This window comes from Heterodontus francisci, chromosome 9 (assembly GCF_036365525.1).
Source record: "Heterodontus francisci isolate sHetFra1 chromosome 9, sHetFra1.hap1, whole genome shotgun sequence".
In the NCBI taxonomy this organism is placed as follows: Eukaryota; Metazoa; Chordata; class Chondrichthyes; order Heterodontiformes; family Heterodontidae; genus Heterodontus; species Heterodontus francisci.
Genome location: NC_090379.1, coordinates 58,466,273 through 58,485,567, shown reverse-complemented (window position 1 = coordinate 58,485,567; position 19,295 = coordinate 58,466,273). Strand labels below are relative to the sequence as shown.

Here is a 19,295-nt window from a genome sequence, read left to right as displayed (position 1 = left end):
AAAATTCCAATTGGCCTCCTGTTAGTACCCTTAACAAAGCTGTTAATGAGCCTAATTGGCTGCCTGCTTCATGGGGGAGGGTAGCCCTGCCTGGCCGCAAAACTGCATTGGTAAAAATGGCTGGCGCTGAGAATGGGGTCGGGAAACCCCCGTGCCAGTATTAAAATTTCTTCTGTTCACCATCTAACTCTTTGGAAATAGACATTATACCCACTAAGTAAATACAAAATGTGCTTTAACTTTCTATGTAGTTAAGGACTCCATAGTTTCTTGTACAAAGCCTTTAGTCTCTAAAGATTGGTTAGTAGAATAAATTTTTGCATATTTTTTCTGGAGGAGCAACACAGATTATTTCTTTATCAAGCCATAAACTGATAAATATCTTTTCAAGTCTGAAAGCACCACTTCAGGACTTAAGCTTATAATCCAGGATGAATTTTTTTTTCAGTGTAGTAGTAGTGAGTGCTGCTTTGTTGAAGTATAATCCTTCAGACGGCTAGTTTAATTTCTCTGTTCAGTGAAGAAGTTCCCATGGCACTATTCAAAGAACAATACCATGTTCTCCTGATGTCCTGGCCAATGTTGTTTCCTCAAATTAGACCAGCAAAAATAGTCATTCATCTGATTGCTGTTTGTTGGATCTGTAGTGTAAAATGGTAATCTTGTTAGCTGTTGGCATCCGTCCATCTATGAAAAACGATGGACATGCAGCAAACAATCCATTTTAGGTGGGGTGTCTTCTCTTGATGCATCTTTGCTGATGGCTGTGAAAGCCATCCTTGAGAGGCAGGTTCTGCCACAAGTGCTGCACGTGAAGCTGCCATCCAGGATCAACACCATTCAGGACAAAGCCCGCTTGATTGGCACCCCATCTACAAACATTCACTCCCTCCGCCACCGACGCACAGTGGCAGCAGTGTGTACCATCTACAAGATGCACTGCAGCAATGCACCAAGGCTCCTTAGACAGCACCTTCCAAACCCGCGACCTCTACCAACTAGAAGGACAAGGGTAGCAAATACATGGGAACACCACCACCTGCAAGTTCCCCTCCAAGCCACACACCATCCTGACCTGGAACTGTATCGCCGTTACTTCACTGTTGCTGGGTCAATATCCTGGAACTCCCTTCCTAACAGCACTGTGGGTATACCTACCCCAAATGGACTGCAGCAGTTCAAGAAGGCAGCTCACCACCACCACCTTCTCAAGGGCAATTGGGGATGGGCAATAAATGCTGGCCTGACCAGTGACGCCCACATCCCATGAATGAATTTTTTAAAAAGTGATGCTGTGAGTTGTTCTTGAAATTGGCACCTGTTGCCAAGCTGCTGTAGCAACTGGTCATTGTGGTAGTGCACACAGGATGTGTCACCATTTCCCTCTTTCGCCAGCTAGTGACTCCCAGATGTGATAGTCGACATTTGGGGCCTTCATGTCATGCTTCCAAGCATCCTTGAAGCAGTGCTTTGGGCGTCCCAGTGGTTGTCTTTTCCTGGTTACTTCGCCATACAGAAGGTCCTTGGGTATGTGACCATCTTCCATCCTGTGGATGTGTCTGATCCACCAAAGCCACCACTGTTTTTTGTTTTAGTGCCAACAGACTTGGGAGCTCTGCCTTTTGAGAGGTCTGCTGCATTTGTGATTTTTGCCCTGTCAGTATATACCCATAATGTGCCACAGACAGCGAAGATGGAAATTATTGAGCTGCTTTTCCTGGTAGTTGTAAGTTGCCCACGTTTCACAGCCATACAGCAAGGTGTTGAGAACACAGGCCTTGTAAACAGTCAGTTTGGTGTTATCCTATGCACATTTTGCAAATTGGCCAGAGGTGGTAGCTGTTTTCCTTGTGCGTGTGTCGGGCTCTGCATCAAGGGACAAATTGTCTGTCACCGTGGACCCAAGGTAGCAGAATTGGCTAACGCTTCCAGTGGGGTGTTATGTAGTGTGATCAGGGCATAGCTGTAACACCTTGTCTCATGACCACGGTTTTCTTGACACTTCTAGTCAAGGAAAACAAGTTACAAGCATGGGAGAGATAGTCCATGAATCTTTGTAGCCCGGCTTCCGTTTGAGCGACTCGTGCAGCATCATCAGTTTAGAGGAGTTCTCTGATCAGGACACGATGTCTTTGTTTTGTCTTCTTCAGCCTTGATAGATTGTGGAGCATGCCATCTGACCGAGTATGTATAACAGTATCTGCATTGATAATATGCCTTTTTTTTTCTTCTGCCAATTTCCCACAACCTAAAGATGTTAATGCCTTCACTAATACAACCACAAAGTATTGCAGATACTGGAATTCTGAAATAAAAACAGAAAATGCTGGAAATGCTCAACAGTTCTGGTAACATCTGTGGAGAAAGAAACAGTTGATGTTTCAGGCCGATGCTCCTTCGTCAGAATGTCGATTTCCCTGTGATGTCAGCTGCCTTCTGGTACTTCAAACAAGTGAATATTTGCAAACCTTCACAATGAGTCTCAAGACTATTTAACTGTATAAGATACAAAACCTAAGCCCAATCCTGTCCTTGCTCAACAGCCACACCATAAACATTTTGCAGGGATACCTAGACAGTGATGAGCAGAACCATTGAGTTTACCCCTCTGAGCCTGGGGTGCTGAGACATATTCTATTACACTTGCCACCACCCCAGTTGAGATCAGCTAGTTCAGTGCAAACTGGGGAATCAGATCGGGAATATTCCTGATCAGTCTTGTGCAGTGACTCCTTCTTTTAAGCATCTTGGTGATCAGGGAGGTTCATATGTTTTGTACTAAGTGGAAAGGGATGAACTTTGAGAAATGTCCCAATGCCTACTGACCACTGGTTCATACTCCAAGTGTTATGGAGAGGATGAGGTACCGTATGATTTTTTTTTAAAAAATCATTTTGGATTATGTGAATTACGACTTTAATATCCTTTATTTTCAGGATGATCTCTCAACAAATGATTCCCATGTCTACAATCCCATGATTCCTTTTGATTCAGATTTAACAATTCAGGAGCCTTGTTATGCTGTTCAGCTTCATCAACCTCAAGAACCTACTACAGAGCTTACTTCAGCAGATCTTAGTTTTCTCAGTGATCAGGAGGATGATGATGCAAAAGACCATGCAAGTCAGGAACAAAAGGTAGAGGAGAGCCAACTGCTGTCAGAAATCCAGAGTAACAATCTTGTTGGTACACCTGGACCTGAAGATGCTACCCAATTATCATACCAAAAAACAAATGATGCAGTTGCCACCCCAATTTTCAATGAATCATCTTCAGTTTGCCCAATTCCATTGACTCCAATGACCCCTGTAACACCAATGACCCCAGTAGAAAGTTCTGGAATATGTCCCCAGTTACAGTAAGTATTTTTGTTGCCAAAGTTATCTCCTTCAGAGGTTATACCTCTTCACTTAAATGTTTAATACATTAGGTAGAGTGCGTATTTCCTGGAAAATGTTTCTTGTCATTTTCTGTAACAGTATTTCTGTCATGCTTCTGCCAGTATGCTTTTCTTTCATGCTTGAACTTGATTTTTCTTATCTTGGTTTGAGCCATCCAGCTTTCGTCTCCAGATAGATAGCTCATTATGTGGTCATCCTAACCCACATCTCCAAGCTAGATAATGCTGTGGTGAGGCTGGATCCATTCCTTGTGCCTCTGTCAGGACTTGGGTTCAAGTTTCTCGAGTACCTTAAGCAATTTAAAAATGTTCATTAAGATTTAATAAATTACTTGAATTTAAAATACAAGTTCTTGCTGTCACTGGGTTTGTGACTCAAGAGGCAGGGTTCCCTATTAGAGGTTTCTCCTGGTATTGTGGAAAAGTCATTGCCATACATGAGTGTACTCCCTCATTTGGATTCAGCCCTGATTCATGCATCCCATGATATTAAAAGTTGGTTCCTGCTGTGAGTAGAACAATTTGTTACTTGAGCATTTTGAGTGCTTTTAAAGAACTTAATTAAATTTTAAAGATGCACTACTCACTGTGGAAATCTGCTTTCAGTACTGCAAATATTCCACATATGAAAATCAGTGCTATTTTAAACAGCAGTGTTTGCTGTTTTAAATAAAATAGAACTTGCAGATTTTAATTTTTTTTTTACCGATTTTCTAAACTTGCAACTACAAATTTTCGCTGCTCCCACCCCAAGCACCGATATCTTTCCCCCACTCTGTCATGTTTTACCTACTAGAGCCTACCCCCGCCCCCTTCCAGGACCCGTACCATTCATTGATTGCCACTGGTCCTCAACCAAAGCTCCAGTGGAGTTCTGCTTTTCTTCCCCAGGATACCTACCTCATGGGCTCCTCATTCTCCAGCATCTCCCTGCATAGTATCACACCTTCATACACTCAAAAGCTGATCGCACAACCCTTCTCCAGATCATCTGACCGAACCTAATACCCAGTCCATGATGCCTCTCTTCTTCTGATGGACTCTGACCCCAATCTCTCCAGTACCCCCAGATCTGAACATCAGCATGTTGGTACTGTATTGTGATTCCCAGACCTTGAAACCACCTTCCCAGTATTCTTGCACCTCTCTACTGCCTGATTAGTCCTTTTGGACCTGTGTGAGGTGACACATTTTGGCAGAAGGGAGGGGCGATATATACTTAATGGCACAGTTCTAAAGAGTGTACAGGGACCTGGGGGTGCATGTATTTTGATCTTTGAAGGTGGAAGGACATATTGAGAGAATGGTTAGCAAAGCATATGGGATCTTGTGCTTCATAAATAGTCATAGGGTACAAAAGCAGGGAAGTTATGCTGAATCTTGAAAAGCTCTGGTTAGGCCCCAACTTGGGTATTGTGTCCAGTTCTGGTTACCACACTTAAGGAAGCATGTGAGGATCCTTGAGAGGGTGCAGAGGAGATGGTTCTAGGGATGGGAGATTTTTAGTTGAGGTTAGGTTGGAAAAACTGGGATTGTTCTCTTTGGAGCAAAGGAGATTTGCTAGAGATGTACAAGATTATAGGAACTTTGGAACAGGAGTAGGCCCTTCAGCCCATTGAGCCTGCTCTGCCCTTCGATACGATCATTGCTGATCATCCACTTCCATGCCTTTTCCCCCCACACTATCCTCAGTCCCTTCTATCATTTGTATTTAGAAATCTGTCAATCTCTCTGCTTTAAACAGACTCAGTGACTGAGCTTCCACAGCCCTCTGGGGTAGAGAATTCCAATGATTCACAACCCTCTGAGTGAAGAAATTTCTCCTCATCTCTGTACTAAGTGGCATCCCCCTTATTTTGAAATTGTGTCCCCTGGTTCTAGACGCCCCAACCAGGGGAAACATATTAGATGCATTACCCTGTCTATCCCTTTTAAGCATTTTGTAGATTTCGAGGAGATCACCTCTCATTCTTTGAAACTCTAGAGAACACAGGCCTAGTTTCCCCAATCTCTCTTCATAGGACAGTCCTGCCTTCCTGGGAACAACTCTGGTGAATCTTGATTGCACTTCTTCTATGGAAATAATATCCTTCCTCCGGTAAGGGGATCAAAACTGCACACAGTACTCCAGGTGCAGTCTAACCAAGGTTCAATGCAATTGAAGCAAGACTTCACTGCTCCTGTACTCAAATCCTCTTGCAGTAAAGGTTAACATAACATTAGCCTTAACTGCTTGCTGCACATGCATGTTGGCTTTCAGTGACTTATTGACAAGGTCACCCAGGTGCCTTTGTACATCTACACTTTCTAATCTCTTACCATTTAAGAAATACTCTGCACATCTATTCCTCCTACCAAAGTGGATAACCTCACATTTTTCCACATTATATTCCATCTACCATGTTCTTGCCCATTCATTAAGTCTTACCAAATACCCTTGAAGCAGCTTTGCATCTTCCTCGCAACACACGTTCCCGCCTAGTTTTGTCATCAGCGATCTTCAAAATATTACAGTTGGTTCCCACATCCAAATCATTGATGTATATTGTGAACGGCTGGGGCCCAAACACTGATCGCTGCAGTACCCCATTAGTCACAGCCTGCCAATATGGAAGTGACCTGTTTATTTCTGCCTGTTAACCAATCCTTAATCCATGCCATGTATATTACCTCATATCCCATGTGCTTTAATTTTGCAAAGCAACCTCCTGTGGAGGACTTTATCAAAGGCCCTTTGAAAATCCAAGTATACCACGTCCACCGCCTCTTCAATTCTGTCCGTATCATCCTCAAAAATACTCCAGGCTTGTCAAACATAATTTCCCATTCATAAATCCATGTTGTCTATGCCCAATCCGATCATTATTATTCAAGTGTCCATTTATCACATCCTTTAGAATAGATTCTAGCATTTTCCCAACAACTGATGTAAGGCTAACAGGTCTGTAATTCCCTGTTTTCTCTTTCCCTGCCTTCTTAAATAGTGGGATGACATTTGTGACCTTCCAATCTGCATGAACTGCTCCAGAACCTATAGAATTTTGGAAGATGATCATCTACTATCTCCATAGATACTTCTTTCAACACTGGGATGTAGAATATCAGGTCCTGGGGACTTATCAACCTTCAGCTCCATTAATTTCTTCAATATAACTTTCTTACTAATAATTTCCTTCAGTTCCTCATTTTCCCCCTAATCCCTTGGATCTCTAATTCTGGGAAATTTCTTCAATCTTCCTCTGAAGACAGACACAAAGTAATCATTTAGCTTCTCTGCCATTTCTCTCTTCCCCATTATAAATTCTCCTGACTCTGCCTGAAGTGGACCCACATTTGTCTTCGCCAAATGTTTCCTTTTTATGTACCTATAGAAGCTTTTACAGTCTGTTTATATTTTTTGCTAGCTTACGTTCATATTCTATTCTCCCTTTATCAGTTTCTTCGTCTTCCTTTGGGAGGATTTTAGAATACAGCAATCTACTATTTACTATTTCTGGCAACTTTATATGTCTTTTCTTTTAATCTTATACAATCCTTAACTTCCTTTGTTAGCCATGGTTGACTGCTTTTTCATTTTGGATTATTGTGCCTTGAAGGAACGTATAGTTGCTGTAAACTTGGTAATATTTCTTTAAAGACTATCCATTGCCTATGTACTGTCATACCTTTTTAATGTATTTCCCCAATCCACCTCAGCCAATTTGCCCCTCATACCTTGATGATTTCCTTTGTTCAAATTTAACACCCTGGCTTTAGGTTTGAAAGTGAGGTTCAATCTGATGTAAAATTTTATCATATTCTGGTCACTCGTCCCTAAAGGTTCTTTTACAACAAGATTATTAATTAACCCTTTCTCATTACATAATACTAGATCTAAAATAGCCTGTCCTCTAGTCGTTTCCTCAACATACTGCTCTAGAAAACCCTCCCTAACACACTCCAGAAACTCATCCTCCACAGCATTTGTGCTCATTAGGTTTACCCAGTTTATGTGCAGATTGAAATCATCATGATTACTGTATTATCCATCCTACATGCTTCTCTAATCTCCTGATTAATACCATGACCCACACTACCACTACTGTTTGGTGGCCGATAAACAACTCCTGCCAATGTTTGCTGCCCTTTGCTGTTTCTTAGCTCCATCCAAGCAGATTCCACCTTTTGTTCTTCCTATCTGAGATCCTTCTTTATTATTGTACTGATCCCATCCTTTTATTATCAGCGCAACACAACCTTTCCCTTTTTTTTGCCTGTCCTTCTTTAATGTTGAATATTCATTTCCCAGTCTTGGTCACCCTGTAGTCATGTTTCTGTTATGGCAATTAGATCATGCCCATTTACCTCTATATTTGTGCCTTTAAATCATCTACCTTGTTGTGAATGCTGTGTGCATTCAGTTAATGTCCTTAACCTTGTCGTCTTGACATTCTTCTGCATTGTAAGCTTAGTTAATGTTTGCCTTTGTTCTGCCTGCCTTCTAAATGTCACTTGCTACTTTTCTATCTCCTGTTACCAGCTTTACTTTCTTCCAATTTGAGCTACCCCTCAGGTACCCATCCCTGACAAGCTAGTTTAAACCCTCCCCCAACAGCAGTAGTAAATCTCCCTCTGAGGATGTTCGTTCCAGTCTGTTAAGATGTAGCCTGTCCATCTTGTACAAGTCCCACCTGTCCCAATGCCTCAGAAATCTGATGCCCACCCTCCTACACCAGTTCTCCAGCCATATGTTCAATCGATCAATCCTCCTAATCCTGTGCTCACTAACACATGGCACTGGGAGTAATCCTGAGATCACTGCTTTGGAGATTGACTGGCTTTGATAAGGTAGACTAGAAAAAACTGTTTCCATTAGCTGGTACAAGGATTAGGGGACACCAATTCAAGGTTTTGGGCCAGATGCAGGGGGAATGAGGAAGAACTTATTTATGCAGCAGATGGTAATGACATGGAACTTTCTGCCCATGGTGGTGGAAGCAAAGACAATCAATTATTTCAAAAGGAAATTGGATGGCTGCTTGAGGGAAATAAACTTGCAGGGCTACTGGGATTGAGCCGGCGAGTGGGACTGACTAGATTGCTCCATGGAGAGCCAACATCGACTCGATGGCCAAATGACTACCTTTTATGCCATAAATGGCTCTGACTCTGACCTCAGGATTCCATCCCTTATCAAAAAACATGTTGCGTACCATAAAGTCATAGAATTCACCGCTAATGCTCCCACAATACCCTGAATATGTGAAGCTGCATTTTTATCACCTTGAATCAGAAAGTGTCCCTTGATTGGTTCAGTATTTCCTGAAGCAGGGAATCTTGCAGCATGCCTTGTTTCTTGCATGAGTACGTTTTACAATCGATTGGCCAACATTGCTGGAAGTCCGAACTAATCATGGCACAGCAACAAGGCATCTGAAGAGCTGGTGAACAATGGAACAGTGTATCTCCTTAACCAATGAGATTTAAAGATTGGGAAAGCCCTAGGCTATTGCTGCAGGAGTTTTTCAGTGCAGTGTCCCAAACCCAACCATCTTCAGCTGCATCATCAATGATCTTGCCTCCATCATAATGTCAGAAGTGGGGATGTTGACTGATTCCACAGTGCTCCGTTCCATTCTTAACTCCTCAGGTAATGAAGCAGTTTGTTCCCGTATTCAACAAGGCCGAGGCAATCTTCAGGCTTGGGCTGATCAGTGGCAAGTAACTTTTGTGCCACGCAAGTAGCGGGCAATGACTCTCTAACAAGAGAGAGTCCAACCATCTCCCCTCGACATTCAACATTGAGGGGTTACCATTTTCCAGAAACTTAACTGGACCAACCACATAAATACTGTGGCAACAAAAGCAGGTCAGAAGCTGGGTATTCTATGGTGAGTGACTCATTTCTTGATTTCCCCAAAGACTTTCCACCATATAAAGCACCCCATCCAGTAGCTTAAACATTCACTGCCTCCACCACTGGTGCACAGTGACTGCAGTGTGTACCATCTACAAGATGCACTACAACAATTCATAAAGGCTTCTTCAGCACATCACAAACCAGCGACCTCTACCACCTAGAAAGATGAGGATAACAGGTGCATTGGTACACCATCTGCAAGTTCCTCTCCAAGTCGCACACTATCCTGGCATGGAATTATATTGCCGTTCCTTCACTGTCGCTGGGTCAAAATCCTGGAACTCCTGCACCACACAAAGTGCAGTGGTCCCAGATGGGCAATATATGCTAGCTTTGCCAGCAATGCTGACATCCCATGAATTGAATGTAAGAGCTGAAGAGGGGGACGAATTAACGGGTGACTTCAATGTTAAATCAGGTACAGAAAGGAAAACTGATTGGATTGAGAGAAGATGCAAAAAGGAAAACTAAGAAAATAAAAATACAAAATTTGACTTTTTAAATTTCTGAAACAAATCACAACTTGAAGCAATTACCACAATTTTAAAGTGTTTCTTTCTGGACAAGAAGGTTGATGGCAGTCATAAACAATTATGTAGTTAAAAGGGTACTTAGTTTGTTAATTACATCACTTAACTTCCTGTGGCAAATTTAATGGGCAATTAATGTGGGAAAAACAACCACGAAAAGCATTGGGTAGTTAACTGAGGTGCTGATTTTGCAAAGCTAATGAAGGAGCGGGTGCAAACTGGTCAGTAATGTGGCTATTGCCAGTTTACAAGGTATCTCTTCCTTGCTCCAGGTTGCTGGCTGATTTGTACATCAATATCAAAATGTCATTGAGATGCCATTTTTTCAGCAAAATCTGGCCTGCTTTGTTAGTTGGATTAACAGTATATGCTATAATTCATCAGGAACAATGTCACAGGAGATTTTCTCGTAGCATATGAAAGCAATAGCATGAATTTGCTGTCCTGTTTCCTGTACCACCTTCCTGTTGCATTTGTCTGTCAAAATTTAGCTTACTCATTCATTAGACTTTACAGGCTTCACCTCCATGATTTGTGCTGCTGTTGTAGCTCTCCCAGCTCTGAATCCAAGATTAGCATCACCCACCTTGAAGCTTCTAAGATTGGATTTATTGCCTGATGCTGCCTGCTCCCTCCATACTGTTGTCACTTGGAGCCACCAATCCTCCCTCGCTCCACCACCACCATTGCTGCCCATCTTCGCAGCCTCCCACCCACAGAGGGCCCTGACCTCTGCTTCGCACTCAAAAAGAAGCATAAGCATTAAGAGCAGAAGTAGGCCATTCAATACAATCATGGTTGACCTCTACCTCAACTCCACCTTCCAGCAATTTCCCCTAGTATCCAAAAATCTATCAAGCTGTATCTGAGCTCTCTACCCAGAGAATTCCAAAAATCCACAACTGAGTGAAGACATTTTTCCTCATCTCAATCCTAAAGGCCAACCCCTTGTTCTACGACTGGGGCCCTTTGTTCTAGATTCCCTAGCCAGGGGAAACCTCATCCAGCATACACCTGTCAATCCCCTCAAGAATTTTATATGTTTCACTGAGATCACCCCTCATTCTTCTAAATTCTAGGGAATATAGACCTAGTCTGTTCAATGTCGTCTCATAGGACAATCCCCTCAAATCATAGCAAGTTTAAGGCACAGAAAGAGGTCACTTGGCCCATCGTGTCTGTGCTGGCCGAAAACCGATCCACCTATTCTAATCCCACCTTCCAGCATTTGGTCTATAGCCCTACAGCTTACGGCACTTGAAGTGCAACTCCAGACTCCTTTTGAATGAGTTGAGGGTCTCTGCCTCAACTACCCTTTCAGGCAGTGAGTTCCAGACCATCACCATCCTCCTGGGTGAAGAAGTTTTTCCTCATTTCCCCTCTTATTTTTCTCCCAATCACTTTAAATCTATGTCCCCTCATTGCTGACCACATCTAAGGTATCAGTTTAATGAACCTTTGCACTCCTCCTAGGCTAGTATATCCTTTCTTAGGTAAGGAAACCAAAACTGTTCAAATACTCCAGGTGTGGTCTCACCAAGGCCCTATACAATTGCAGCAAGATTTCTTCACTCTTTCATACACCAATCCCTTTGTTGAAGGCTTAACACACCATTTGCTTTCCTAACTGCTTGCTGTACTTGCATGTTGACTTGCTATGATTCATGTACAAGGATACCCAGGTCCCTCTGAATACCAACATTTTCCAGTCTCTCTCCATTTATTTAAAAAAAAAACATTTATACTGCTTTTCTATTTTTCCTTTCAAAGTGGATAACTTCATACTTAACCACCCACCCACCACAGAAGCATTATAAAACTCCAAACTATTAAAGGAGATATTAGATGACCAAAAGCTTGGTCAAAGGGGTAGGTTTGAAGGAGTCTCTAAAAGGAAAGTAATGCGGAGTTGTAGGGGAAGGTATTCCAGAGCTTGGGCCATGGGCAACTGAAGGCGCCACCACCAATGGTGGAGTGATTAAAATCTGTTGCACAACGGGCCAGAATTGGAGTGCAGATATCTTGGAGCATTGTGGGGCTGGAGAAGATTAGACGGAGGGAGGGAGGGGCGAGGCAAGGGACGGATTTGAAAACCAGAATAAGAATTTTTAAAATCAACTTGCTTGACTGGGAGCCACAATAGGTCAGCGAACACAGGGGCGATAGGGGAATTAGACTTGGTGTGAGTTAAGACACGGGCAACAGAGTTTTGGATGACCAAGTTTAGAGAGGGTAGATGTGGGAGACCAGCCAGAAGTGCATTGAAATAGTCAAGTCTAAAGGTAGTGAAGGTCTGAATGAGGGATTCAGCAGCAGATGAGCTGAGACAGACAAAGTTGGATGATATGGCGGTAGAAATAGGCGGTCTTGGTGATGGCACAAATGAGGTTGTAAGCTCATCTCGGGTCAAATGTGACACCCAAGCTTGTGCAGAGATTGGCTTAATCATAGACTTGCCAGGGAGAGGAATGCAGTCAGTAGCTAGGGAATGGAGTTTGGAGTGGGGACTAAAAACAGTAGCTTCAGTCTTCCCAATATTTAATTAACAATATTTAATAAATTTCTGCTCTTCCAGTACTGGATGTCAAATTAACAGTCATAACTTAGCAGCAGTGGAGGAGTCGAGAAATGTGGTGGTGAAGTGAAGCTGAGTGTCATCTGCCTACTTGTGAAAACTAATGCTGATCTTTCGAATCATGTCACCTGAAGGGCGCCACGTAGATGAGAAACAGGAGAGGGCCAAGTATAGATTCTTTGGGGAGAAGTAACGGTGTGGGAGTGAAAAGAGAAGCCATTGCAAGTGATTCTCTGGCTATGATTAGCTTGATTAAAAATGGAACCAGGTGTGAGCAGTGTTATCCAGCTGGACGACCGTGGAGAGGCATTGGAGGTGGATGGTGTGGTCAACTGTGTCAGAGGCTGCTCATTGGTCTAAAAGGACGAGGAGGGAATGTTTATTTTTGTCAGTCACATTGAATGTCATTTGTGACTTTGAGAGCTGTTTCAGTACTGTGGCAGGGGTGGAAGGCTGATTGGAGCGATTCAAACATGGAGTTCTCGGGAACAGATTTGGAAGATGACAGCACATTCAAGGACTTTGGAGAGGAAAGGGTAAGTTGGAGATGGGAGGGTAGTTTGCAGGGCAGTCGAGTCCAGGGTTAGTTTTTTTTTGAAGAGGGAGAGGGGTGCTGATGGCAGATTTATAGGAGACAGGTACAACACCTGAAGAGAGAGCACTGTTAATAATATCTGCTAACATGGAATCCAGGAGGGGAAGATGGGTGATCAGTTTAGTGGGAATAGGAGCTGGGACTCGTGGACAAGTTGAGCTCAGACAGGGCATGAGGGGAGATAAAGAAAGATGAAATGCTCGAAGGAGGAATGCCAGAGGAGTAGTGGGTCAAGCTAATTTGTGATTTTGGTGATAAGTGCTGCACCACCACCAATATGGTCTTGGCAGGGCAAGTGGTGGAAGATGTACCCAGGCAGGAAGGCTTCATTCAGTGGCTAAGTGTCATCATCCCTCAGCCAGGTTTCTGTTAAGGCCATGATATTGATGCAGTTGTCCACAGTGAGGTTATGGATGGCAAGGACCTCGTTCACTAGTGAATGGATGTTCTGGAGGGAGATACATAGTGGGATTGTGAGAGCTGATCTACTGGCAGAGTCCACAGGTTCAACAGTAGGAGGGGTAAGTTGGACAAGAAGATTTCAAAGATTAGCCCTCAGCTGGCGCTCTGGGTGGGAAAGTTGAGGAGAGAGTGGAATGGGTCAATTGGGGTTGCTGCTCATAATGAGCCAGCACCAACTTCCTTGATGAGCCCATCAGAGGATGCGAAGAGAGGCACGGAGGAACCTGTCGGCTTATCTAATAGGGAGGCAATCCAGGGATGGTGGCAAGAGAACAGGAAGGTTGAGGAGTACTGAAGGGTTTGGGTAGGGAATTGGGAGGGCAGAGTGCCTGAGAGTGGAGAATTGAAAGGAGGCATGACCATGGAAGAGAATCTATTGGGGTAAAGAGACAAGTATTCAAGAGCAAAAATGGAAATAGATTGGGCTTTGGTCCAGAGCAGCAGCCAAAATGCAATGCTAATGGACTCAGTTCAAGTTGCATAGGTCTAGTTACATAAAAATTATAGAATTGTATATCTTGTATTCCATCTGCCATGTTTGTGCCTGCTCACTTAACCTGTTTACGTTTCTTTGCAGTCTTTGTGGCCTCCTCATAGCTTACATTCCCATCCAACTTTTATATTGTCAGTAAACTTGGATACATTATACTCAGTCTTCTCATCTAAGTCATTGATATAGATTATAAATAGCTGAAGTCTGTGCTCCGATGCTGTCTGCTAACCCGTTTATTCCTACTCTAATTTAATGTCATAACCACTTGTGTAACACCTTATCAAATGCTTTTAGTAAATCCAAGTACACAACATCCACTGGTTGTCCTGATCTACCCTGCTAGTTACACCCTCAAAAAAAAAAACTAACATTTGTCAAACACTATTTCCCTTTTATAAATCTGTGCTGACTCAGCCTAATCATGTTATGTTTCTCTAAGCGCTCTGTTACCACATCCCATTTTCCATATTATTGATGTCAGGCTAACTGGCTTATAAGTTCCCCATTTCCCCTCTCCCTCCTTTGTTGAATAGTGGGATTACATTTGCTACCTTCCAATCTGTGGGACTGTTCTAGAATCTAGGGAATTTTGGAAGATCAAAACCAATGCATCCACTATCTCTCTCCTTGTTCTTAAAAACCCGAGGTTGCAGGTCAAGCAACAAGTGCCATTCAATTGTTAATCAGTAACCAACTTGAAGTATGAGCTTTTTAAAATGTTGCTTCCAACTTCTACGAGTAATTGTAAGCACACCAAGCCAGTTATTGGGAGTGTTTTGAGTGTTGCTTTTTTTCACTTTACAGATGCAAGGCAGAGTAAGATTCTTGGAGGGCTTTCCTCTCCGTTGTTGGGAAAAGCTTGTGTTATTTAAAATAGATAACCTCTGAGTGTGTATTTTAAATATTAGAAGTATCCATTGTTCAGAAGTAGTGAATTCTTTGTCCCTTAAGTCATATACTCAGCAGTATCTATTTTAAGTAATGCAGGTTTCCTAAGTCATTGCTAAGGAAACACTTACCTGTATTATGGTCGGGTGAAGGAAATTAATTCTCCTTTAAACACCTTGAGTGCCTGTACTTCTGGCCTGCGTGCTTTCTTGCAATATCTTGCTGCTCTGCCCTGCAGTATTTAACCCTCACTATCCAGCTGCTTCTCATAAAATTCCTATCTGCACACTTTTTTCAGTGATATCCTGCAACTTGCTCCCTCCTGGTACTGCCACAACCAACAATCTCCCCAAACCCTATATCAGTATCCCAGTGCTCTGATGCCCTCCAAGTCCACCCTCCTTTTGCTCATCTCTCACTTGGTGTCCAATTTCTGATTTCTACCTCCTGTCTCACTACCATGCTCCTGCACCCGGACATATCCTTCCCACTCCTACCATACCCTGATAATTCCTGCTTTCCCATTACACTCAAACTGCAGATCCATCTCTTCTAGTGCTGTCATCCAGGCCTCACACTCTTGAAGCTCCTAGAACCATTAACCCTATGAACTCACAAAGAACACTTCACCCAACACTACTACACCTCAGTGCTACAGAAATTTCCTGCAATAACATCCTATATGTCCTGGGCTTTTATTCATTTCAAAAAAAAAGTTAAATTAGCTACATCATTTTTTTTTTAAAAAAAAAGTCAAGGCCACTTATTTCCAAATATACAAATAATTGGGCATTTGAACCTGAAAATTTTACTTGCACGCTGACAACATTGCAACTAGAATACTATTACAATTGTTAAATTACTGTGAGTCAGTGTTCCTGATGTATTGTACATTATGTGGGATGAAACAACATATCCCTCTAATACATTGTGACAAACCCCACAGGACGTCTGGTAACCTATTGGCTCAGATTTTGATGGAGCATGTGCCATTAGACATTTTCCCTCACTCATCAGTTCAAATTTCTTCACCTGCAAACTGCTAAACATGTGAGCTGACGGGCATGGAAAGTCAGTGGGCGTTCTGGACCTTGTTGAACGATGGGACCATTTGTTAACCAATTAGATTTAAGGTTTGAGAATGAAACAGAGGAAGGACAGAGAAGGAAATAGGATGAATTAGTCCAAATAGGTACAGAAAGAGAAATAGGCAAAGGAAAATTGATTTGAGAGAGAAGGGAAAAAAAGACAGAAAAGATTACGTTTAACATTTTTCAAATCTCTAATTTCACAGTTTCAGCAGATCCCTTTCTGGCCAGAGAGATTGAGTGGTATTGCAGGAGTATAAATCTTGTCATTAACATGGTACTTGCACTGTTGAGTAGCACTCCTAAACTTTTTATGGTGAGTTTAATGGGCAATTAATGTGCAAATGCAGTATTTTCATGAAACTCACAGGGCAGATGAGGGTGAGAACCATTTTCCTGAGTCAGTGGTGCAACTCCTCTCTCAACTTGTGATTTACAATTCATGAGGTTTCACTTCCTCGCTACAAGTTGCTGGATGATTTACACAATAACAGCGAGCATCACTAAACTATTTTTGCAACAGAATCTGGGCAATTACCCTGCATAGAATGTGCACTTTCTCTAAGTGTAAAGCTTTCTTGTCACATCTAATTACTTATAGCACTATTCCAAGAAGATAAGGGAGTTCGCCCAATGTCCTGATCAACATTTATCCTTTATCTGACACCATTTAAACAGAATAAACAGTAATTTATTTAATTGCTGTTGTGCAACCTTGCTGTATACAGATTTGGGTGTTTAGTTTTTATTTAGTTTTAGAGATACAGCACTGAAACAGGCCCTTCGGCCCACCGAGTCTGTGCCGACCATCAACCACCCATTTATACTAATCCTACACTATTTCCATATTCCTACCACATCCCCACCTGTCCCTATATTTTCCTACCACCTACCTATACTAGGGGCAATTGCTAATGGCCAATTTACCTATCAACCTGCAAGTCTTTGGCATGTGGGAGGAAACCGGAGCACCTGGAGGAAACCCACGCAGACACAGGGAGAACTTGCAAACTCCACACAGGCAGTACCCAGAACTGAACTCGGGTCGCTGGAGCTGTGAGGCTGCAGTGCTAACCACTGTGCCGCAGTGCTATGTTGGCTAACAAATTGATCCTTCAAACGTTATTGGCTACAAAGTGCTTTCAGACAGCCTGACAATGTCAGAGCATATGAAATATTTTTTTAAAAGTATGTATTGAATAAACACTACCCATATTTAATTTGTTAGAAAAATGTGTAGTGTGAGAGATTAGAACAAGGTGGACTGCTCGAGGACTAATATAATTTCGGGGAATTGTAGACCATTCAATTTAGCATTGGTGGGAGGAAAAATAATGGAATCCCTACCAAGGGAGAGAACATTTCCCGGCGGAGCAGCAGGAGAAGGTAGCGACTCTTCGTTGGGTGAGTGAAGGCATCAGGAGCTGTGTTTTCAAAGTAAGTACTTACTGTTTTACTTACTGTTTTCCTTGTCTTTGAGTTTCTTTTGGCGCCGGAGGAACCGGAAGCTGGTCGGCAGCGAGGACTCCTGGGTAGGTATTTTCCTTAAAGGTGCGGAGCTCCGTGGACTCGGCCTCATTTCCCGGCGGAGCAGCAGGAGAAGGTAGCGACTCTTCGTTGGGTGAGTGAAGGCATCAGGAGCTGTGTTTTCAAAGTAAGTACTTACTGTTTTACTTACTGTTTTCCTTGTCTTTGAGTTTCTTTTGGCGCCGGAGGAACCGGAAGCTGGTCGGCAGCGAGGACTCCTGGGTAGGTATTTTCCTTAAAGGTGCGGAGCTCCGTGGACTCGGCCTCATTTCCCGGCGGAGCAGCAGGAGAAGGTAGCGACTCTTCGTTGGGTGAGTGAAGGCATCAGGAGCTGTGTTTTCAAAGTAAGTACTTACTGTTTTACTTACTGTTTTCCTTGTCTTTGAGTTTCTTTTGGCGCCGGAGGAACCGGAAGCTGGTCGGCAGCGAGGACTCCTGGGTAGGTATTTTCCTTAAAGGTGCGGAGCTCCGTGGACTCGGCCTCATTTCCCGGCGGAGCAGCAGGAGAAGGTAGCGACTCTTCGTTGGGTGAGTGAAGGCATCAGGAGCTGTGTTTTCAAAGTAAGTACTTACTGTTTTACTTACTGTTTTCCTTGTCTTTGAGTTTCTTTTGGCGCCGGAGGAACCGGAAGCTGGTCGGCAGCGAGGACTCCTGGGTAGGTATTTTCCTTAAAGGTGCGGAGCTGAGTAAACCCGAGCCACTACACCTGTAGTGTCTCCCACCCATCCTCCTCCTCTAACCTAATAATAAGACCCTTTTTACCCTCCTCCTCTAACCAAAAAGGACTGAGCAGGTAAGCTATTTACTGTTTTTGTTAATAACTATAGTTGTACTTAACTAAGGGGTAATTGAATAAAAGAAATGGCAGCCAGTGTAGTGTATTGCTCCTCCTGCAGAATGTTCGAGGTGAGGGGAACCTCCGGTGACCCTGCCGACTTCACCTGCTGGAAGTGCATCCGTCTCCAGCTCCTATCAGACCGTGTTAGGGAATTGGAGCTGGAGCTGGATGAACTGAGGATCATTCGGGAAGCTGAGGGGTTGATAGATAGAAGCTACACGGAGGTCGTTACTCCACAAATCAAAGGCAGCTGGGTAACAGTTAGAGGTGGGAAGAGGTCAGTGCAGGGATCTCCTGTGGTCGTTCCCCTCAACAACAAGTATACAGTTTTAGATACTGTTGGGGGGGACGGCCTATCGGGGGCAGGCTGCAGTGACCGGGCCTCTGGCACGGGGTCCTGCACTGTGGCTCAGAAGGGAAGGAGGGAGAATGGGAGAGCACTAGTCATCGGGGACTCGATGGTGAGGAGTACGGACAGGCGGTTCTGTGGGCGCAGGCGAGACGCACGGATGGTTTGTTGCCTCCCTGGTGCCAGGGTCCGTGATGTTTGTGATCGCGTCTTCAGGATCCTTAAAGGGGAGGGGGAGCAGCCAGAGGTCGTGGTGCACATTGGCACCAACGACGTAGGAAGGAAGGGTGGCACAGATGTTAGAAGTGAGTTTAGGGAGTTAGGCTGGAAGCTGAAAGCTCGGACGGACAGAGTTGTTATCTCTGGTTTGTTGCCGGCGCCACGTGATAGTGAGGCTAGGAATAGGGAGAGAGCACAGCTGAACACGTGGCTGCAGGAATGGTGTAGGAGGGAGGGCTTCCAGTTCTTGGATAATTGGACTGCATTCTGGGGAAGATGGGACCTGTTCAAACAGGACGGGCTGCATCTGAACCAGAGGGGCACCAATATCCTGGGAGGGAGGTTTGCTAGTACTGTTCGGGAGGGTTTAAACTAGTTTGGGAGGGGGATGGGAACCGGACTTGTAATCCAGGGACCAGTGGGTCCACTCA

At 43.6% G+C, this 19,295-nt stretch overlaps 1 protein-coding gene across 1 annotated transcript in view; it reads left to right on the top strand.

The window, feature by feature from the left end:
* tbpl2 (TATA box binding protein like 2) overlaps window positions 1-19,295 on the top strand; it is a 49,572-nt gene that overhangs the window by 2,679 nt on the left and 27,598 nt on the right. Inside the window, exon 2 of the mRNA XM_068038151.1 lies at window positions 2,937-3,358. Coding sequence (XP_067894252.1) covers window positions 2,937-3,358 — 422 coding nt within the window. The remainder of the gene's footprint in view (window positions 1-2,936; window positions 3,359-19,295) is intronic.